Here is a 24,882-nt window from a genome sequence, read left to right as displayed (position 1 = left end):
CTATTTATTTTTATTGATATTTATTTAGAGCTTTAGTATTGTTATTTATTATTTATTTACCATTACTATTTTTATTTATTGCTTATTATTTATTTTCTTGTATTTTAATATTATATTATATTATTTATTATTATTTATTATTAAGGGACATTGCATCATCTTTGAACAAAATGATTTAGTCAAAGAGGCTACATAAGCAATTTAGAGAGTTAAAGCCGAGCTTGGAGACATGTTAGAAGAAGCCACCAAAATAATCCAATTCCTTAACTCCAAAAATAAGTATGAATTGTAGGAGCTGGACATCGCTAATAGAACTGGAACTATATTAGAGGTGAAGAAAGTGCTCACCAAAAAGAACTTAATGATGAACCTTGAGGACAAATGCCAAACCATCGAGCTGGCTATAGGCAGGTTCATTATTAAGTTTGATGCTTTAAGGCAAAAAGGTTTGCCAAATCCCTTGGTGATAAATGATAAATTAATGCCATAAGAAGACTACAACAGGAGAATCAAAGAAGTAGCAAGGGATCAGGCAAATAATTATTTTATGAAGGGGATGCCTACTAGAAAGGTTATATACCAGACATTTGAGAACCTATTTTACCTCCAACATGAGGTAAAACACCTTTTTGCGAATAGACCCAGCGTTGAAAAGTACACAGAAGCAGATGAAATCTACAGAAAAATGGTAAATATCAAACTACCTGATGCAGAGATATGGGAAAAGTTAAATGACTTACTGTAAAAATGCAAAGTAAAAGTGAAAACAGAGCAGTAAAAGAAAAGCAACAATTCAGCCAGATGAAAGAGTATCAGGGTAAAGAGTATCAGTTAAAAAGCAAAGTGAGAGGCAGTCAATGTGGAAAACCAACAACAAAGGAGAAGAAGCAACAAAAGATCAAAGAATAAGACAACATAGCCTAATAAACAGGGACATATCATAGCAATTGAATATCTGTCTCTATCTTATTGCATGAAGATATTTCTTTTTCCTAGATTAATTCCCAAGACAGTTTGGGATATTTTGTAAACTACTTTTGTATAAATACTTCATAATTCGAAGTATAGTGGTGTGGATTACTTGACATTACTATAGTTGTATTGATCTGAAACCTGAGGGTTATTTGTACCATTTTTCAAGTCAGCAGACTGGATTGAGTAATAAAGAGATTGCATTACATGATTCATGTGTTGGGCCACTTCAGTGAAGTATTTTCTTTTGTCAAATTGTTATTTTTCTTAAGTGTTTCACAAACTTGCATGTTATCTAAATTGAATGAATTAACTGGAATTATATTACAGAATTTGTTTAAGTACACTATGTCTTGAACAATTAATCATTTTAATGTTTTCTACTGATATCTAGATTAGGGAATCCTTCATTGCTCCCTAGTTTTGATTGACCCCTACCATTTCCTTCATTATTCGGTTTGAGGAACCCTTAATTGCTTCTTGACCTCGATTGAAAACCACTTCACCATCCAACGTTAAGATCTGAATTTACTCACCTACCTTGCCCTATAAACACTATCTTTACAATTTGATCCATTCCTGATTGCTTGACACTTGACCCCATAGCTCAATGGTAAAAGACATCCCTCTATCCATCTAAGTCAGTGATCCCACCACCAACTCAAAATCAAAACCCAATCAAAGCTTAAATAACTAGCCTAAAATCAATTAACTAAACAAAGTTAAATCATAAAGAGAGAGTCCTCTCTGAGCATTAGGAAGGCTAGATTCTAATCTCCAAAGTAGGTTTGTGGTTACCTCTATTATTTCTTTCCTAACAACTCTAGAGAAATTGTGGAGTGATAACAACTCTGACACCTTTTTTATCTTTTGATTATAGTCGACATGACACAGTAAATTTTGGTCTTTTGTTTTATTTGCATACTTTGAATTTAGACTCTTTTGTCATTTAACTTACTTTCTATGAATCTCTCCTAACACATAGACACATGTAATAGCTTTATGTAATCGATGAATTACATTGTGAACTTTATACGTCTTACAACTATTTTTTGTATAATTTTAGAAACTCTCATACATATGTAATTAGTTTTTCCTTAATTGAATACAGGGCGTTTTTATGTTCCTAAAATCAAAAAATTACCTAAACATTTAAAAGAAAGAGAAGGCAATTAAAAAAACAAAAAGACGAAGGCCACAATTTTTTTTGCAAATTTAATCTAATACCAAAAAAATCGTTCATATTTCTTAAATGTCTCCGGAATATAATTGTGTTTTTGTTAAAAATGCAATGTTAAATATAACACCAATAAGTGCATGAAATTTTGACTTAAACACAATCTCACATTAACATAGTGGGATACTCAACTTTAAGATAAAGCAAGCACCATGAAATTCAAGACCATACCTGGACCCACTACCTATGACTAACCTCAACCTCTGGCGATTTTACAACAATCTTTAAACTTAAAGCCTGAGTTTATTGATCTAGCGGTTTCGCAATTCCATAGCTGAAAGTTTAGTCATTGAAATTAGAAATCTTGATTCGGGCCACTGTTTGGGTGTAGTATTATTCAATAATCCTGCTTCCACCATATTGATATGGATATGTAATATTTTTCAGTTTATAATGGTTAAAGTCCTATTTATGTCACAAATATTATCACCACTATTCTTGGCAAATGATCGGCCTTGAACGCAAACTGCAAGCCTCACCATCCTCACGGGCATGTTTAATCCTAATCACTTAACATGAAAAATTCTATAAAACCCATATGTACATTTGTGCTAGCCTAATGTGAGAAGTTATCTGTGGATTGTTCAGAGGGGAAGTGAAGATTCGAAAAACAATGGAGATTGTGGGGAAGGCCAAGGAAGATGTTTCACTGCCAAAAGGTAACTCAATTCCCTTTTCTCTTAACGGATTAATGAATTAAGGTGGTTATTGATGACAGATAATTTGTAAAGGTCATTGTTTTGGGAACTAATTGGAAGGGATTTTCTGTTAAATTTTCAGAATTTTGCGCTTAGAATTTTTCTGTTAAAACATAGTATCTATGGATTGCTGTTAGAATTGTTGTTGAGAAATTGCTATTATAATATTAGAATTGGGTTTTGAAAATTTGTGGAAAAAAATATCAGAATTGGGTGTTGGGGATTTGTTCATAGAATATCGGATTTGGGTGTTGTGGATTTGTTGTTAGACTATCTGTGTTAGGCGTCGATAATTTCTTTGAAGAACGCCAGAGTTGGGTGTAGAGGATTTGCTGTTCAGATATCAGAATTCGTTGTTGAGCATTTATTTGTAAAATATTGCTACTAGATGGCGAGGATTTGTTCTGAAACTATCAGAATTGCGTGTCGAATAGTTGCTAATTAAATATCATAATTGGGTGTTGTCGATTCGTTTGTTTTATAATCAGAAGCGGGTGTTGTGGATTTGCTTTCAAAAATATCAGAATTTGGGCTTGAGACTTTGTTCTTAAATATCAGAGTTGGGTGGTGAAGATTCGCTATTCAAATATCATAAATGGGTGTTCAGGTTTTGATATTAAAAATCAGTATTGGGTGCTAAAGATTTGGTTTTAAAATACCAGAATTGAGTGTGGAGGAGTTGCTATGAAGATATGAGATTTTGGTGCTATGGATTTGGTATTGAGTTTTCAGACTTTCTTGTGAAGATCACGCGGTTAAAATTGCATATCTGGCTTTTAAATTGCAATTTTTTTGGGAATTGACTGTCAAACGTATTGCTGTTAAATTTTAGAATTGTGTGATGGGCACTTTGGTGATTTGCAATCAAGACATGGGCTGTTTACATTTTTTTGCAGAAGGCAAGACAGACATGCACTGTTCTAACACATTTTTCTTGAAAAAATTATTTCACCGAAAATTGTCATACACTTATATTTGAAAGCCCTTGTTCACTGGAGTCGGCACATCTTCGTGGCCATTGCAGACCTCCCAATTGACGGGAATAATATGGATGCCCAATAAGGTGAGATTAAGTTTGAGCTTGACATTCATCAGATGAAGATGAAAAGTTATTTGTATGTACAGGAATTAGTCAGCCAAGAGCCCCAGGCGGAGTCCATTACGAGTATTCTATGCCTTGAAAATTTGTGACAAGGGTGATTTTCAATTGGGGTAACTTTAGGTACATAAAAGTGTTCAGTACGAGGCAATCGGAAACTTATTTGGTCACTATTGAATTGCATTTCTCATAAGTCATCCAGATTCTGTTGTTCTATTTTAAACTGACAGGACTGCTAGGGACGTGATCTGTCGGTGAATTTATCCATCTTGTAATACCCCTGGATTATGTGAGACAAATAATGCGTATGTTTAATGATACCTTGGCTAGAAGGCTAGACATATGTGGTTTAATTTGTATTCATAACATTGTACACTGATTATTCACTACGTGGGTAACCATTCCCGTGGTGCATTTTTGTTTTTACGCAAGTACATTATGAATATAATATTAAAACCATTGAAAGGCTGCAAGTGAGCATAGGAGGCTACGAGTCTAGAAGAGGGGAAGAAAGGGGGCTAAGGAGAATTAATATATTTTATTTTTTCTTGACCTTATCCAAAGTTCTTCAACTTTACCTCTTGTCTAATGAAGCCTCTTTATCTACGGAAGATGGCTGCCTAATGAAATGTGTTCTCCTTGAGAATGCATGTTGTGTTAGTTTCCTCGGAAGTACTTAAGTTTTGAGCCATGTAGGGAATTTCTTCACTGATTATTCTCTAAGATTTCCTCTGATTCAGGACTCCATACCTCGCCCAAAACCATGACCAATATTACCTGTTAATACTGGAGCAATACAAATAATTGATGGAAGCTGGAGATCCAAAGTAACCAGCAAAAGAGATTCCCTTGCCTGCACTGGAGCCCTTGAGGGAAAGGGAATTGCCTGAGGGATTGCCTTTCAGAGAAGGAAACTCCTTTCCTGGCATTGTGCAGGCTGAGAGGGGAGACTGTGGTTGGCTAGAAATGGATTGCTGTAAATTATGGTTATATATTAAAGTTATATCTTCCCTGTTTGAGCACAGGATTGGGCTATGTGAAAGAGTTCAGAGCCAACCAATGGTAATTCACTGTTGTGGTCTCAGGTCTCATAGCCCTGTCTCGGGGGTGGCCTCTGCAATAGAATGCCTATGGTTGGGTGGAAGAGTGCTTGCTTGCAGCTAGTGGTGAATTCTAGAGAAGATAAGTTTTACTTTTGCTTTTGCTAATTTTCTTATTAATCATTTCTATTAATCTCGTGGTTTGGTATTTATCTTGTCATTCATTTACTGTTATGACATAATGGCTGCAAACTTGGATTCAATTAATAATTAGGCATGAGTTTGCGTTTTTACATTCAGTTTTGGAAATGTATGTGTTAAAGTACTATGTGGTGAATTTGATTGCCAAGACAGTAGGAAGCTTATATGTTCAATTGAAGATGGTAAATTGGCAGTTGTATTGCTGCAAGGGATCTGTTAATATGTATAGATAGATAAGATAGATGCACTGTTGTGTTCTTTTAAAGATGTATTCTGTCCACTGGTTTAATGAAGCATAATTATGCTTAGAGTTTGTCTGTGTTAAGTTAATGGAAGTCTGAATTGCCTCATTATGCTTTGCATGAATTTAAGCATGAGCATGCATAACTGCATTTATTTGATAATGTGGTTATATGCATGTGAAATTGTCTCAATGTTGCATCAATTTCACCATAGTATGCATCAATAATTGATGAACTTTTCTCCCCAAGCCAGTTCTGTGGATTGTTTTAACTATGGAATGGAGATGGAGGACGAAATTTGAATTTGGTGCTTCAATTTCCAAGGGAGGTGGGTCTGGGACTCTGGACAAGCTATTCTAGAGGCTAGACGTTGTCACTCTTGGTGTGTATTTGAACAGTAACAGCTGTTTTTTAGTTATTTAATGAAATAATCTTCTTTATGGTCCACCTTTTTTTGAAAGCTGCCTTTTTGTTGCAAAAGAAAAAATTTACATTAGTTTAGCAAAATTACTGTCTCTGGCCTGCCATCTTGGAAACCAGACTGTTACCCACTAAAATGGGTAAACCCCAATGAGAATTTTTTTCTCCTATTTTGGACAGCCAACAGCCCTACACATTAGTTTGATGATGATGATATGCCAGCTCCTTCACCATCTGCACTTATCACTACATCTCTCGCCATCTGGCATTCCTCTTGGATGAAGGTGGGCTGCCACTCAATAAGTACTTTGATAATTTTGCAATCGGGTGCTTTTACATAATGTTTTGGGCATTTAGTATGGATAAAGGGTTGATCTCAATGATTGATTAATTTTGACTGTAAATCTGTTCTTTCACCTTACCAGAGGGGGTTAATCTTTAGTCCTAGTCTATTGGGACCTCCCTTAAGTGTTGAGAAATCTAGCGCTTTTATTAGGATAAATTAATTACATGATTTCTTTTAAACAATGACATTTATGTGATCTACAGTTACTTCATTATCATCATTATTGTGTTCTTTTCATCATCAAATAAATTCTGAACACAGAAGATCACAAAACAACAAGAGGACACTAGAGATAGACTCCAAGCCAGGGCAAAGCCCTCCTCCATAGGGAAAAACCCAAAGAACTTCTTTTTATAGAATCATTGTCAAAATAGACTTCCAAGATCATAGACCCAAAGACAGATTCCCCAAGACCAGGCCAGCTACCAACACGAGTTTTTTCTTCAAATTACTTCTGTTCTTCTTCAGACCTGTGGAAGCCTAGAGTCCACAGAAAAACTCGTACCTGAGCAGTCTCAAGACAGACTGCAGATGTAGACGTCCTCTTTCACTTGTCTTTTTCTCTTTATCTGCAAGACTCTTGCACTTGATTCTGGCCGCAGATCAATTCAGATATCCATATGTCATCTGTGTCTCTAATAGATGTCGAAGTCTCCTCTTTATATAGGCTTCACAAGTGTTTGGAAGGGTCTTTCTAGGCCAACATGAAGGAGCCTAGCCAACCTGATCTTGGGGACTCTTTAGAGACTTCTAGACATCAAATAATATTTCTTTTGATACAAATCCCCAATGGGTCTTTTACGTCATTGACTTTGACTCAGGACTAAATCCCTAGAGCACTCGATGGGTGCTGGACCTAGGACCAAGGACCATGGGCAAGAAACCCATTCTTTAAAATAAATAATTTTTCTTTTACACATATTTTCTTTTTATTCTTTTGGCAAGTACAACAATAATTTATTAATTTCATCAAGTCATGAGTCAAATTATGAAGACCGAAACTAGTTACAATTTTCAACACTCCCTCTTAACTAGGGAGGTATTCATAATTGACTACTGGTACATGGACAATACTCCCTTTGACAAGTTCTCATAAGAAGTGTCGGATTGGTAACCCATCTGTTTAGCATCATATCATCCAACATTGTCACAGCAAGGCCTTGAATAACAACTCTATGTCTTCACAAGATCAAAGCACAATGCTGGCAAGACTAGTGTCTTATAGACACCATCATCATTGTCTCTCAAGGTACATACTCCACCCGGGTGTTCACAAAGTATGTCTTTCTAGGACTATTCTTATCTTGGATTCCCAGTCATCAAAGAATATTAGTCCTCTACGACTACTCTTATTTTGGATACCCTACCTCATCTTCAAAGAGTATCAGATGCCAGATGCTTACCCAATCCTCCATTCTTTCTTCCCAAAGTGAAGACAAGAATGATGTGTCTATCTCTCCCCCTCAACTAGGAAGGATATACCCATTCCTATAAAGGAATGTACCCATTCCCATAAAAAGGAATGTACCCAAGGCTCCTCTCATTCAGGGACTTGTCAATCTCCCTCTCAACCAGGGACTTGCTTCCAGCAACTTTCTGTTGTAGGTGGAGATCATGGGACTATCAACTGCTTGTGGGGCTCCTTCTTTTGATGTCATGAAGTTTATTTTCAACATTATGGGGCCTTCATCTTTTCATAGGGCATTGGCCATCCATCACTTTCCCTCACGAGCCACATTGTTCATGTCATCCTTCTCTCCGTCGGAAAGTGATCCTCTGGTCCACATTTGGGTTTTCTTCATACTGCTACCTCTTCCAAGTCATGTTTCCTTTTGGATCTTCCATCCAAGCACATGAATGCTAGTTGTAGGTGACATCTACAACCTTCTTTTGGTAGCCCTGTATCAACCCATTCAGATGTTGTTCAAAAATAAAAAAAGAACATCAAATTACAATTACCTTTTGTGATGGCCATTCACCATGACATCTTGCTTTCCTGCAACATCAACATCCTGCACAGTCATAAACACATCTCCAAGACTTTCAAATGTCAAGGGTCTCCTTTCTTTCCGGACTTCTTCAGAGTCTTCATACCTTTTCCATGGAAATATCAGTTCCTTCTAGTCATCTGATGTTGATTCCTCTTCTTATGTGACCATACTTGCATCTTTCATTATCTCTTCTTTCTTCCTTCACATACTGCTTACTAGGAACTTTCATCCATAGTTCCTTTATCTTGTCAACCATCTCATATTCTATATGAGGACATATTATGTTGATTTCATCTTGTCAATATGTGAATCATGCCTTCATGCATATTTCCAAAGAAGAGATCCCCTTTTTCTTTGATCATGCTCATGCTATCTTCAACTGTGTGATGACATGACTTTACAAATACATGCATACATACCTCTTTTCTCCTTTTGGTCATTTAGATTTCCTTTGGCAGCTTCTTTTCCTTGTTTGAGAGTACTTCAATCAACTTGATCTGCTGCACTCCTTTTTCACCATACCATCATCCTTCTAAACAATATATCCACACAAGGTGGAATAATCAGCGAGACACTTGCTTCTTCCAAGTAGAGGTGAACCTTCTAATGAAGATTCTAACAGAGGATCTCGATTATCCTCATCTGGCAGAAGCTCCTTTCTTATGATGATGATGTATGATGAATTCCTTCTATCATGCTAGATGACCTTCTTTCAACCATATGCATGCTTTGAATGAGGTTACCACGAGCTACTTCCTTTATGTGATGATTGCTACATTCATGCATACTTCTACTTCAGCTCTCCTTTTCAAACTTCTGTATTGAGTTCTTGCTTTTAATCGTATGCTTCTACCATGATGCCATCTTTTGCATCCTGTCATAATTACCATGCTTGACTGCAATCTTTTAACCATAGTAGAGATCTTTTCACCTTCTACTTCTCCTTGCTATGTACCAGGCATCCATAGTTCCATGGTTATATCATGAATCTATCATAGTGCCTGAGGATCCAAAGGTTCGTACACTTCCCTCCTTCCATCATGCTTCTCAAAATAGAGGATCAACCCATCCATCTTCTTTTACTTCCTGTACCTGCAATATTCACTGATAAGTATCCCCAAGCAAAGTATATAATAACAAGAGCATGATATTCATTTGACAATCTAAGGTTACCATAAGACTTACAGGTTGCACTCCTAGGGTTATGAAGTGCCAACCCTAGATCAAGGATTTGCACATAACTTACTAGCCTACTTGACATGAGCCCTAGACTGCATACAAACCCTAAGGGTTAGGGTTTCCATGAGGGAACAATTTTAAGGTTTTTGTATGATTAGGGTATTATTAGAGACAATGATTTCAACAACAGACCCTATACAATCAATCCACCCTACTACATGTTGGATCCTCAAAACTGTAACATACATACCTCATGGTTACATACCTGTAGAAGCCTGCACTTTCAGATGCCATGGTTTCTTCAAGGTGATCATCAATTTGAGATATTTATCTTTTCCTGCTCCAGCATACTCTAGTTCTTAGACTGGTCTTCCTTAGAGTCCCCTTACTGAAGTGTGACTAAGTATGCTTAAGAGTTGGCAGAATCATAGATTTCGACTGCTATTTCTTCAGAGTTTTTAGCCTTCTGCTAATCCTTGACAGGTATAGTGTAGCAACATTCAAAAAGTCTTGCAGTGCTTGCCAGCGATTTTTCAAGTCATCTTATACTTATGATATAATGGTCGCAAGGATGTGACTTCACTTTCTGCCTGAAGCTTTTCTTTCAGATTGCTATAGCCATATTCACAAATGCCATTAGGAAAGTGATCCAAGGTTCCTTTCCAATGAGTCGGCTTTACCAACTGATCAAGTTTTCACTGTGTATATATATGAGCTAGCCTTGTCATTGTATGCACAGGACATGGATCATTGATTTATCCTTCTTCCATAGGTCAGCGAACCTGTAATGGTTAAAACACTTTTATGATCAGCTTAGAGAGTTTTTGCCGAGCTCGATCTAGGACTTTCTTTTGCAAATATTTGAGATATAGATACCGGTAAATCTTTGAAGGAGATATCGGCTTCTTGATTTGACAATGTCCTTACAAAAATTCAAACTTGACTTCCCACAGGCATGCTTCAGAATCTAAGATTCCTTCTTCACAACTTTGATTCCAAGATGCACAGGTGTAAATTTTGATTAGTGAGATATGCCACGAGACACAGGTCTGCGAGACTTACCTTAATGTTGAAGCTTGAGAATGCTCTAAATTTGATCTAGATTAGCTCAGAAATGGAGAATGGATCTTTGTCCACTTCTAAGGTGACTATACTTCAGATTTAAGTCGTGAAATAGGCCCAAAACTTCGTGGATCCTTCCTTAAGTGATATGGAAAACCCAGTCTCTCAGATCTGAAGTGGTTACTGAAGTTTGACTTCTTATAATAGCGAAAGGCAGTCCTTTTTCTTGATGCTCAGAGGCTTGCTTTTGTTGCCACAAGTCTTGGTCTTTCTAGGACAAGTGAATTAGGCATTCAACCTCTTGAAACAGAGATATAGAAACCTTCTAAAAATACACAAATTCGGAGATAAAAAATGCGTGGAGCTTCATGGGAGAGTCCAGACCTGCATCTTCCTTTGCTATGGGATCGTCCTTCAAGGAGATGTTCAGTATGCTTCTTGGACACTTAAGATTCCTTTATTACTTCATTGCTGCCCCGAGAGCTGCCTTGAGCTCTGAATTTTTGGGTGATGGAAATATGCCCAGAATTTGATCTTCTTCTTTTCGAGGAGCTCGACCTAGAAGATACTTCTTTTCTGCTAGCTAAGAATCCGTAAGTGACCTTCTGTTCTGCCCTTACAAGAGACCTTAGCTCTGCTACCATGTTGAGAAATCTAGGGCTTTTATTAGGATAAATTAATTACATGATTTCTCTTAAACAGTGACATTTATTTGTGACCTATAGTTACTTCATTATCATCATTGTTGTTTTCTTTTCATCATCAAATAAATGCTGAATATAAAAGATCACAAAACAACAAGAGGACACCAGAGATAGGCTCCAAGCTAGGGCAAAACCCCTTCATAGGGGAAAATCCAGAGAACTTCTTCTTATAGAATCATTGTCAAAAGAGACTTCCAAGACCATAGACCCAAAGACAGATTCCCCAAGACTAGGCCAGCTACCAACAAGAATTTTTTCTTCAAATTACTTCTGTTCTTCTTCAGACCTGTGGAAGCCTTAGTGTCCACAAAAAAACTTGCATCTGAGAGCAGTCTCAAGACAAACTGCAGATGTAGATGTCCTCCTCCTCTTCACTTGTCTTTTTCTCTTTATCTCCAAGACTCACACTTGATTCTGGCCGCAGATCAATTCAGATATCCATATGTCATCTGTGTCTCTAATAGAGGTCGAAGTCTCCTCTTTATATAGGCTTCACAAGTGTTTGGAAGGGTCTTTCTAGGCCAACATGAAGGAGGCTAACTGACCTGATCTTGGGGACTCTTGAGAGACTTCTAGGCATCAAATAATATTTCTTTTGATACAAATGCCCAATGGGTCTTTTACATCATTGACTTTGACTCAAGACTAAATCCCTAGAGCACTCAATGGGTGTTGGCCCTGTTACCACTCAAACTAGCAGGGGACCTAAAAGGGAATCCTAAAGGGGCAAATGCTAGATCAAGGGCAACGATGGAGACTTAGCCCATTGTCACCTCAGCTAAGGCTCCCTACTCTTTACGGATTTTCACCGATGGGAGGAGACCCGGTGTATAGAGAGTCACTTGTGAAGGATAGATCAACAATGGATATGAAGTGACCTCAATGATCCTTTCCTAGAAGGGAGTCAAGAGTGGGGCTTGCTTGCTTCTTAAGCAAGGTACAAGGCTTTCTAGGAGGAGGAGGAGAGGATTTAAGGGCTAGGTTAAAGGAGTGTGACTTGTGAAGGAGCTCCCCAATCCCTAAAATCCTTGCAAAACTTGGATTCCCGAGTTGTCTTTGAAGAGAAATGGGACCACACGGGACCAAGTGGACCCAACTTAGGTTAAGAGGAGGGAGTTTAGCAACCAATGATGATTTTAACCTAAACAAGGAGGGGAAGAGGATCAAAGAAAGAATTTCCACTTAAAGATGCCAAAATGATCCTATGAGGTGCTAGCCTAGGGAAACCCAGGGCAAAGTTTGATCCAGGGCTAGGGCTTGGGATATCTCACAATCCCACCATCAGAATTTCTTCAAATTTGGAGGAGACCTTGAGGACACACCAACAGAGGAGAGGCCAAGGGAGCGAACTTTTTCTATGGGTATTTTGTCGGGAAAATGATGCCCTAGGTGACCCAGTGTGGCTAGACCTAGAGAGAAGGAGGAAAAGGTGAAGAAAAATGGTTTTAGGGTGATCACCTTATGGTGGACCAATGCCTAATTCCTTTGGGGATATGGAGTCAAGAAGAATAATGAGAATGGATTTCGTTACAACTTTGTTTGGCATTAGGGAAAAAGGAAAGTGACCTATAAGCGTTTATACTTTGTTTGCAAATCAAGATGGCTTATCAAGATGAATTCTATCTCTAGGAAAATTCGTTCAACATACATGACCCATACATAGAGATATGCTATATAGAAACTTAATTCCACAATTTAGCAGTAAATGCTTGTAGTAATTAGCCCTAAAATAGCGAAAATTCCATTATTAATGCATGTGACAAAGTAAAAGAAAATAGCATTAAGTTTGTACTTACATGTAAGAGAATATATCCAACCATCAATAGATTTGCCAATCAAGAAGCTCCAAGACAAGAAAATGTAGATCCAAACATCAAAATACATCCATACTCCAATTTCGTCCATCAAGAAGGAATAGCGAAAATCTCAAGAGAGAGAATGATCCAATCCAAGTGATGATTCAAAATGAATTCACATCACTCCTATTTATACACTTCTTAGGAGTTTGGATTACCTAATTAGGCCTACATTAGCCCTAAAATGAAATAAAGTGCAAAATAACTAACTTTTGGTGACAAGCCCACGAAACTAGCTCAAAAATAAAATAATAAGTCTCTCAAGAGGTGAAATGATGAATAATACATGTCATTAGGCCCTCCAAGAGGCCTGATGAAGTCCATAAGTGCCATACTGATGAATTGGACCCTTAAAAGTGATGTACAAGGGGGTGGCCCCTTGTTCTCCAAACAATAAACCTGTGGTGCTCCCAGTGGGTGTGGGGGCACCCAAATAACCTCATGGATCTCCAAGTAGATTAAAGATGTCTGTAGACCATCTGTAAGGGCTTAGATGATAATATATGTGATTCCACATCAACATACAAGTTCTGGGTCATCTGCTAAGTGCATGGCACAACTGTGGGGTGGACTGGACATGATGAGCCAGATGCATTTTCCTCATCCAATAGGTGAATCTCGAGCAATCTCTGACCATCTCTGGGGATCCATGGAGTGCTGTCTACTACTGTGGAGGCCCATGACTCTCTACACACACCCTACATGTGCCAACGTAGCCCTCTGGAGGATTAGGACCCCGTATAGGGAGACCAAACCCAAAATGGAGTCCATTTGCAATCCTACATAAGATCCAATGCATCCCCTTGCCTTCTAGTACAACATGTCATTTAAAGAAATCGAGTTAAAGAGCTTACAAACCATGGACAACAGGTGGGCACTTCATAATGGCATGCCCTTCCATAGTGGGCTTTGGCATGTGCTAATGTCTCCAAGCTCCAAGGGGTTTAACCAAGGACTCTATTAGGTTGTTTCTACCTTTAAAGGGGATAGTATGTCCAAGGTACATCCTTCAAGTGGTGGTGGCATGTGATAAAGTAGTGAATGGAATAGGGGATGAAAACGGGCAATCTTGGACCACATGTTGGGGCATAAGGGTAGCCCATACTTGGGTATATAATGTTATAGGAGGGAGCAATCGTGGTACATGAGTTACCCTGACCTTGATTTTTCCACCCTTCTTCAGATGCCGTTTGCCTTTTATGATTTTTCTTTGGTTGATTGCTTGGGCTCAAGGAGTAAGAACATGATGTGTAAAGTATAGCAGTGGATACCTCCTTTGAGGTGGGGTGGTTCATTGCCTACCAGGGGTTGGGACAATCATGGGTTCCTGAATGATAAAAGAGGCTCATCCAGGGTGATGGCCATGAGAATGGGGTAAATCTCATGCATTGGCTTTTGCCCACGTGCTAAATGTGTGTGTCTTGACCATTTTTTGCATTTTATGGTACATTTTCTTGTTGAATGTAGCCAATTATGCTTTTACTTTTCTTTCCAGCTGCATCAACCTCCTGGGCATCATTCCAGGCCCAAACCAAGGTGTGGGTAAAGGGAAGGGGAGGCTAACCCTATGTGGACCCTGTGTAGGAATGTGGACCCAAGTGGGAAAAATGATGAATGGAGTTATAATGAATGGAGAGGGAGTGATATATGTGGATGAGGGAGCGGGACCACGCAAGCAAAATCAGGGTTTCCCATGAAGTACCATCCCTAGAACCCAAAGGCCAGTAAAAGAGATCCCACGGGACTAAGGTCCAAGGGTAACATCCAAAAGAGGTCTAGGGGACAGGAGCACAGACCTATCCCACTCTTTCCGCTGAATCCCCCCATTAATTCATGCCTAAAAGTTTCCATGATAAGTACATACAATATTCAATTACCAAATGACAAGGCTTACCTTTAGGTTTGGGAGGCCCACCTTCAAATATACCATCATGATAGATGGGTGAGGGACCACATGGCTGGCTCATGTGGCAGAAAAGTGGCATAATAAGCTAGTTGGTGGCTGCAAGGGGCTGCTGACTAAGGACCATCTTGGAGAAAATTTGTCTCCTAGGGATATCACCCACAAAATGGTGTGTAATCGGAACGATGGGCAAGAAACCCATTCTTTAAAATAAATAATTTTTCTTTTACAAATATTTTCTTTTTCTTTCTTTTGGCAAGTACAACAATAATTACATCAAGTCATGAGTCAAATGCAATTATGAAGACCGAAACTAGTTATAATTTTCAACATTAATGCCTTAGAGTTATAAGAGGGGCACTACTTGGAAAACTTGGATTGAAGTAGCGTGTTCATTCTCCCTTTCACCATACTTAACACTTTCCATGTCACATTATAAGCCCTTTATACCATCTCCATTCTTTGAGTCTAACTTGTCATTGGTTCATTGGGATTTGGCATTGTCATATCCGCATCCTTGAGTAGGGTTGGAGAACATTGCGCTGGAGGTTGATGTAGCTAAAAGAATGGAAAAACATACTATGGCCACAATGAAAGAAAAGGAAAATCAAAATGCAAAAGATGGTCGGGACATAAGTTAGTGTGTGGGAAAAATCTTAGCATGAGCTCTGCCCTTCTCATTAGCCATCACCCAGTTCTTGAGCACTTGATGTTCCATCTCATCAAAAGGAACCCTTGCATGTCCCAACCCTGATGAGCGATAAATTGCCTCATCTTAAGGGGTAAATTAAATGCTATATCATAAAGAGCAAGCTTTGATCCTTGAGCTATGCACCATAATACAAAGCATTATAAAAAAAAGTAAAAGGCACACTAGAAGGGTGGGAAAATCATGCCAAGCATGGTAACTCATGCATCCATGATTATTGCCTCCATTACATCTATACACTTAGGATGTGGACTCCCATTAGCTGGTACCTTGACCATGACACTTGGCCATGAAGTTGTTCCCCTGCATTGTCACTAACATCAACAACTATTGATTGAAGGGCTAACCTTGGAAATATCACCTCTCGTTGGGGGTTGGAAGCACCTAATAAGGTTGACTACTTAGCCACCCCTACAAAGGTAGGGAACACCTTTACAGGACTTGGTCTAGTTAGGTATGTGAAGGTGATCCTAGTTTGAAGTACTAATATGCCCTTAACACTTAGGTATGGTCCAATTAGATGCATTTATGATCTTGGTCTCCAATGAATGGTTGATTTCACTTGAGTTTAAGGTGATTTTGTCAGGTGGTCTGGAGCAACAGAGGCCTAGAGGGCACTCTACTCCACATGATGCCCAGGCCATGTTCTACATTCTAGCTTGCATGATGACTTGGCAGATGCAGCATTGCACATCTTTGGTAGAGTCCTTTTGATGACTTGAGCAATTGAGATACACCCCAGAGCACCCCTAGGAGCTAGAACATTGGGCTTCTCTTGCTTAGCATGGGGGATTCTTGATGATGTACCAATGGACCCAACATTTCTCCAGGTTAGCCTTGACACTACTTGATGGGCATGCCATGATCTAGGGTGCAGATCAGGATGGTTATCCTTTGGATGATTGAGGAGGGTTTGTTGCATCTGATGGAGCCCTAACGCTGGAGAGTGGAGACACCATGTTGCGCACTGACACCCATGGAGATGACCTGTGGCACCAACAACTGGATTTTGGACCCTTAAGTTGTTTTGATGCATGATTTTGTGATTTTCCTCTAGTGGAGGATGATCATGATGGTTAAAGACATTTTTAGCCTTGAATTTGCCTTGATGGAGCATTTGGAGGCCAAAAAGGGCATGATTTCATCACATGTTTAGCCATATGACTCACATGTGTGGGATTATAATGGCAAATTACGTTGTAAAAGCTAGTGGGTTGGCTTGTAACCCTAATTTACTTTTTGCCGACTCAAAATCAAACTTGTGGAGGGGCTTCTTAGTTAGAAATTAGGTGAGGTAGACGTCATATAAATAAAAGGTCACCTCACTCATTTGTTCGTCATCATTTGTGGAGAACTTGACCTCTCTTAAAGATTTGGGACCAGCTTGTTGTCTTTTGTTACTTTGTGGAGATGTGATCTTTTGTGGATATTTGGCCACTAGAAACTAATGCTTGTTGTGGAGACATCATTTTGGGATAATGGAGGCTTGTTTCTTGGATATTGTGAGTAGCTTATTGTTGAATATCTTTAATGATTATTGCATGTAATGTTGTCAGATTTTTCTACGTTCCATGTCTAAATGCTTATGCTTATATGAAACACTTGGTTAATTTTTCATGCTTTAATTTGTATTCTTGGACTTCCCTAGAGAACCTCCTAGAGAGCTTTTCTCAAGTTAGTTTATCTCTACTTAAAGTGATAGTTACGGTTAGCAAGTAAAAACCTAGGGTTTCTACCCTTACTCGCTTCAAGGATTTGATATTTTTGTGGTTAAATTCCCTCAAGACTCCATCTCCCAAGTAGATAGAAGGCATTGGCAACCATATTGATGGTCAACAATCGAAAACTTAAAAATATCTTCTTTTTCTTCTCTTCCTAAAATTTTAGCCCTTCAAGGGAAGTCACTAAGGGGTAGGGTTTGACGTTGAATTCAACTAGGGCATGAGTGTTGAGTTGATTCGAGGTCGTTCTACCTTACTAAGCCTCAAAACATCATAATCTAGCAATTTGCATGGTTGGGAATCCCTCCCTAAGGTCAATGTCATCAAGCCTAGGCAATTCTAGGGCTAGAAAAGCCCTAGCTCTGCACTAAGGTTTAGGGTCACTCGAAGGTTTTTGCCTCATGTTGTTGATTATACCCTTATAGCAAACTTTTCTCTCTCCTTGTATGCCTAGTTGTGCTACTTTTGAATCGTAAATAAAAAACCCTAGTGTACAAGTCCTTTATAGGCTACTTCTAAGGTATGCTATTCCTTGTCTAGTAGAATTGAGCCTTGTCCTTAGCCTAAGTATCTTGGGTAAGCCTATTCAATTGTCACCTTTGAACCCTAGATTAAGAGTATCTTTTAAGTTGACCTAAACTAGGAAGCCTCCCGTGTGGTGAAATTCCACTAAAGAGCAGGAGGTGGATTGCTGAGGTGACAATGGCATCCACCTCATAGTTGTGTCTAGATTTGCCTTTTTCCTTGTGAGGCATCTCACAAGACTTGCTAGATTTTGGGGCAACACAAACCAAAGGCAGTAAAGTTAAGAACTTGCAAAATTAGAGGGGAGTCCATGAAAAATAAAGATCAAAACCATTTGTTGCCCCACTTAGGGGGGACCAACAATAAGCGACAAAAAATGATCATTGAGTTTTTCAAAGGTCTTTTCTTCCTTTTTTCTTGCAAACATCAATCCATCCCGAGAAGTTGTTGGAGACGATGACATGGAGACAATCACTACATTCCTTTGAGGAATTTCCATTTCTGGAGGATCTGTAAAAGTGGCTGCTTCTTTATCACTATCTGAGTGATTTGATTTGTGAAGATGTTTATGTGTGCTCGTGGACGAAGCTAGGGTCATGGTTGTATCTCTCTCTTCTCCATTTGAGGGATCCAGAGGAGAGTGGGAATATGGCGAAGAAGGAGGAGGAGGAGGGATCATAGAGTTTGTGAGATGAGTTGGTGCTGTGGGGGGTTGAGTTAAGGCCAAATGACTAGATTTGACTACAATTGCTTTTTGTTGCTGCATTTTATCTTTCTTGTGAGTTGAGGAATTCTTATATCCTTTTGAGTCTTTCCATCCACAATTTTGTCTCTTGGCATCAAAGGGATGAGAATGCCCTTGAGAAGAAGGGAAAGCATTATGGAGATGACTTGGTTGTTGACATAACCTACAACGGAAAGCTGTGTTTTTGTAATCCACTGGTTGCGAAAGGGTTATGCCATTCCAATTGATAAGGATCCTATCAAGTAGCCCTTTGATCAGTTTTTTCTTGACACAGATGCATGCAAAGGTTATAATACCCCTCTCAATCCTATTTGTATATATCTTAATAAAACAACCTTAGAGAGTTTACTATAGAAACTAAGACATCCATAGTTAACAAATGAATGGGCATATTAGGAAGTCTTACCCAAACTGGAGTGGCCAGAGCTATAATGGATAAAGGGTTGAATTCTAGAAACCATCGTTGAAAGCAAAGCCCAGAGTGGCCCCAAAACCAAGGGCCTTGATAAAAAAACTTGTTGATATTTGTCTCGATTTTTGAAATAAACCACAAAGAATTCCTTTAAACAGAAATATAGATCCGTATTTGCGGACTAGGTTTGATGCACCCATTCATGGAGTGTGGATGCCGATGGCCATAGCCTATTAAAATGACAGATTATGGCATTTCGCTCATAGGATAAGTTGAAAAGATTGGATCAGTGGTCATCTACCTCTAGTTCTAGAATATCTTCTTCTTGTTCTACAATGAAGGATAGCCTTGTGAGATCTTTGGGAGTCGGTTGCAAGAGCCCTGGCTTTAGAGCATCCTTAAAGGATCAGGGCTGAGAGGAAGAGGGGTCACCACAACCTTTGGCTCCTCCGTTCAGTCTTGAGACTGAGAGGATTAAGGTGTCCTTGGCTATACCATAATCTTTGAGCAAAAGCCCCTTCCTGAAGTTGCTTGCCACCATGTTGGAGCTCCATTGAGACGAAAGGGATTCCCATTCGATATTGGATTCTGGTTGGGAGTGTAGAGACAAAGTCGACGCTCCCACTTGCAAATAGAGGGTACCCACTGAGAGTGGCCTCTTGAAGATTGAAAAGCTCAAGTGATCTGAAGCAATGACGTCACCTTGAAGGAGAGAGAACCCTGTTGCAAAAAACTTTCCTCACGGTTTAACATATTTGTAGCGATGGTGACACAATGAGGGAGCTCCTGACGAAGGGAATGATCATAAAAGCTAAAAATCCGCCAGAGACAGGGCGACGATTGAGGGCTTTAGGGTTTCCATCTATAATAAGAAAAATTCTTTATAGTCCACCTTGTATTGCTTATTTAAGTGTTAAAGGGCTATATAAGGATGTTTGTAAACTCTAGTTATTTATAGGATTGATCTTAATTGACTTCGTAAATGAAATTTTATTGCATCTTTACATAGCATAGAGGAAGAGTGAAAAGGGTCAACAATCATGTAAATCAAGCCATATTGTACAAATCTCGGGTTAATGGAAATTGTGTGTAATTATCCTCCATTATGGTGTACGCTTGAGCTTTGTGTGTCTAAGTTAATGTACGAGTGTTTTGGAGACTGTTACTAGAGAATCAAATTTGATTTGATACTGTGTATGCATGTTAATTTCACAGTTGAATGTAACTAGGTTGGCCTTCATGTTTGTCTCGAGGACGAAGTCATTGTCTCGAGTTTGCAAAGATCGTGGAGTCCATGTCTGAGCTATAGTGCTTATACTGAAACTTATCTGGTGTTGGAAATACTGAGAGGGGGGGGGGAATCAGTATTTCTTTTTCAATTATTAATTTTATCAGTTAAAACATTTATATTTGGAACACAGAAATAGATAACAGGAATAGATGCTTTTATTAATGTGATCTTTGCAATAAATCAAGTACTATATATATATATATTTTTTTTTTTCAATCAATTGCCAAGCACCAACTTGGACTCTTTGTGAGGCTCCAACCTCCAGAGCACCAACTTTGTTTTGTCAAGGCACCAACCTTGAATTTAGGTGCACCAACTCCCAGGACACCAATCCTTTTAGTTCTGAGGCACCAACCCTCTGCTGTAAATTGTTAGGATCTGTTTGGTTGTAATTCTTTGCTCCCAACCCTGCTGGGCCTATGACTTACTTCTGTCCTCCTATTCCTTCCATTTTTGCCAGAGCTTTAGCTTCCTTTATTTTCTTACAGTTTGCCAGTAACCCTAAACTTTCCTTGTTCTCTGTTTTATATTCCTGATACCCTTGACCTTTGGCTTCCTTTCTCTGCTGGCTCTTCGGCTTCCTCAACGCTCGCTTGATCTTTCAACTTCCGCTGCGCTCACTCTTCGGCTTCCTCTGTCTCTTCAGATCCATCAATACACACAGGACACGTTAATGTGGAAGAGAGGCCGAATTACAATAGTGTTGCATATTAAAAAGTATCAGAGAGGCCCTTTTTAATATTCATACAATATACATTAATTGTTCATGGAAACCATATAAGAGAGACTATAGCCATATAGAGGTCCCACATGCCACATCATCCTTTTATCGCAATCACCGCTTCCGGAGGTTCGCACATAACATAGCCGATTCCCAACTGCCAATGGAGCGGATGCGATATGGTATTAAACAGTTATTAATAAGTCTGTCGGGTCCATACCTTTATTGCAATCCCCAGATTGACATTCCTTTGTACATTGCGATTACCGCGGATGCGACATTTGATTAAGCCATGCTATAATGGTGTAGTCGAGTTTGCAATTATATCGCAATCGACGGATTTCAATGTGGAAAAAATCTTTAACAAGGCTTGCGATATTTCGACGGACGCGATATTACAATAGGGCATGTTATAATGTTGTAGCGGGTCCATATACGTATCGCAATCGACATTTTAATGTGGCAAGGCTTTAAAGAGTCTTGCGATATGGCGGATGCGATGTAACTTTAAAGTGTCTTACAATGGAATCCTCGGGCCCGTGTATTGTATCGCATCTATATGATATATATATATATATATATATATATATATATATATTCATATACTCCTCCGTTATTAACTTTGGTTAATGCGGACTTAACCCATAACCCTTTATCCCCTTTAAATCTATTATAACCCTCGTATAATGAGAATATACACAAACACACAAGAACTTGCATTTTCCGCTTTTCCATAGCCTTGGCGCGTTTATCAATGCTTACCTTTATCAGGCTTATTCTCCACCATAGATTAACTTGCGCTAGATCCAACAGCTATCAGAGATTTCGGGTGGACAAATAGCACGGATAATACCTACCCGATAAAGCGGTTTTCTCTCTCCACCCTCGTGCTACGTGTTGCTCGGTTAATAGAATCGGGCGCTCTCCTCTAAATACCACTTACCGCCTAGCATTCGCCTGGAAACCACTGCCACTATTACAAACCTGCCTTTTGGAATATAACCATGTGCTTTCACTCTTCATCTGTCTTCTTGATTTCTGTCGATATTATATACTCCTTTGCTCTTTTGGCTCCTCTGTTAACTTCTTTGGCATATATTCATGCGATACTCTCGATATGGCTCCTCCTCAATTTGCCGCTCTTACACTTACTTGGCTTTCTTGTGGCTTTCGATACTTGGCTTTCTTGTGGCTTTCTCTGCTTTGATAGCTCTGCTGTGATAGCTCCTATGACTTCCGATATTCTCTCCAATGGCTTGACTGTCTTGGCTTTCCTTTGGTTTCTCCTCATGGCTTCTTGCTCCTGTTTCTTCACAAATTTGCTCTACTTCTCCTTGGCCTCACATCATTGTTTACTCAGCCAGAATATTGCCATACTGACATCAATGACAATCTAGGTCAACATATGGTTCAACCAAGTTTGGGCATGAGGATAATTGGATTGTAAACAAAACAATTAATGGAATTGACAATCCTGTCATGGATTAACAGAAATACAATGAGACTAAGTGAAAACCCCATATAAAATTTCTCGTCAATTGTCATTGGAATTGTTGTCAGAGTCTTTTCCACCCTCGTAAGGTTCCAACCTAGGTTTATGTGTTTTGTAGCGAAACCCTTTGTATTTGATAGTTTAGCGATCTGGGCCGAACCATAATGCAAATGCCAGACTCTAGTTGGAGCCTGGAACCCGGATTAGAGTTGCACAAATCTCGAGGAAGCATGGCCCACATCCGATTCGAGGTGCATCCGACTTGCAAAGTGTTTGGTTGAGTGAAAGTTCGGATCCCTGGATGGGTGGATCAATACGCTAGTGGGATCCATATTCGGATGGAGTAACAAACATCCGGGTTGAGGAGTATATCTAGGTTGTGAATGGAAGCGAGATGAGGTGCAACCCTCAGATCCTAGATCACCATGATCCAATTCCAGCTAGAGTTTATCCAACGCGGACTCCCCCGTTTTAGAAAGTGCAATCAAAGTCATCCGGCGAATGAACAGATCTGGATCGAGGTATAAACATTTGGTGTGAAAATTTCTAAATTGAAATTCTATTGCAGCAACTGATTATTTCACCTACCTATTCTTCACAATAAGTTATTTACAAAATCCCTTCAGCAAATATTAAAATAAATTCTACTGCAGCTATCACACAATTACACAGAGAAAATACATGCACAAGAACCAATCACATCAACACAGTGGTTTTTGGACAATTGTCCTTGGAAAAACCCAATGCGGGAAAACCAGTGCAGCAGATGAGGGTTTTATTAATCTTCAACAACAATCACTTTTACAAGGAATGATTTTATAGAGACACTGAAAGAAAACACCTGAGACTTTCCTTTCAAGACTTTCTGACACTTTGGAGACCCTTCTCCCATTCCTTCGTCACCTCTGCGTCACTTTGCATGGCTCAGCGTGGCCTTGAGTGGCCTTGTGTCCCTTTGCGTCAGCCTGCGTGAAGGCTACGTCTCTCTCTGCGTTGTCTCTCACTGTCCCTGCGTCACCTCCTCCTCAGACACTGCCTGTTGCTGATGCCCTCCTTTTCCTCCACCCTGCAACTCTCCCTCTGAAATCGATCTCCTTCTCTTGAGAATCAATTTTCCTTGAGATACTAAGTATCTGCCGGTGTGTCTCCAAATGATCTTCAAGTCTTCTCTTGTACTTTTCCTGTTGATGAATCAATGGCCGAGATTAAGTCTCTAATCAATGACTAAGATTAAAACAAACTTGATCCTCGTCTCTTAGAAGCTTCTTACCCTTATCTTTATTAATACCCATTAATATTTTTATTTTCCTAAGTTTAGGCTTAGGAACCCATTAAAAATATTAATTATTTTAATAACTACTCATTCGGGTGGAATTTCTCAAAACGTTTTCTGGGTCTTGGAGATCTCATGTGCCTTAGCCCGTCCTCCAAATTTCAAGGCTAGAGCGCATCCGATGCTACCAAAAATCAACACTCCCTCTTAGCGAGGAATGTGCTCTAGCAATGCTTTCACCATAGAAGCATCACGTTGATATTCAACATCGATATCTGTGCTGATGCTTGGGCTGCTGCCCCACATCCACTGCACTGCTGCTTCCTGTACTGCTGCCCATGACATTGCCACTACCATTGCTACATTTGTACCGCAACTCCCTCTCAACATGCTGCATCATGCTGCCCATAGCACTGCCATTGCTAACTGCTGCACTGCAACTCCCAACACTTATCCATTTCTGCTACTGAAATGGATTCTTCACCATCCCCATCTTCTCTCTGAAATAAACAAACTTTGTTCTTCCTAGAGCCTTGGTGAGGATGTCTGCCACATGTTCTCTTGTAGGAGTGTACCTCAACTGTACTGCTCCTTGTTAGACACAGTCTCTGACAAAGTGACACATGATATCAATGTGCTTCGATCGATCATGAAATACTGGATTCTCAGAGAGCTTGATGCAACTCTGATTATCACACAAGATCTTGGTCGCTTCTATCCTTCTCCTGAATAGATTCACAAGCAATTTCCTAAGCCATATGGCTTCGCACGACGCTGTGCTAGTTGCCATATATTCTACTTCAGCTGAGCTCAAAGCCACGGATTTCTGTTTCCTACTACACCAGGAGGTCATTCTTGATCCAATGTTGAAACAGTACCCAGTTGTACTTTTCCGATCTACTGAACTTCCAGCCCAATCTGCGTCAATGAACCCACTCAACCTGATGTCATTGCCTTGGGTGTACAATAGTCCATGCTCGATTGTTCCTTGTATATACCTGAGAACATGTTTGGCTGCTGCCTAGTGCGCCCTCTTGGGTTCC

At 39.4% G+C, this 24,882-nt stretch overlaps 1 protein-coding gene across 1 annotated transcript in view; it reads left to right on the top strand.

Moving 5' to 3' along the window:
- Positions 1–2,475: 2,475 nt before the first annotated feature.
- LOC149244942 (protein Dr1 homolog) overlaps positions 2,476–24,882 on the top strand; it is a 134,174-nt gene continuing 111,767 nt past the window's right edge. Inside the window, exons 1-2 of the mRNA XM_089457627.1 lie at positions 2,476–2,699; positions 2,798–2,868. Coding sequence (XP_089313753.1) covers positions 2,823–2,868 — 46 coding nt within the window. The 5' untranslated portion in view covers positions 2,476–2,699; positions 2,798–2,822. The remainder of the gene's footprint in view (positions 2,700–2,797; positions 2,869–24,882) is intronic.

Source organism: Pinus tabuliformis, chromosome 7 (genome assembly GCF_031772625.1).
Source record: "Pinus tabuliformis cultivar Carrire ecotype Pingquan chromosome 7, CPIR1, whole genome shotgun sequence".
In the NCBI taxonomy this organism is placed as follows: Eukaryota; Viridiplantae; Streptophyta; class Pinopsida; order Pinales; family Pinaceae; genus Pinus; species Pinus tabuliformis.
Note: the sequence above shows the minus strand (reverse complement) of the source record. Positions and strands in the feature narration are given on the sequence as shown.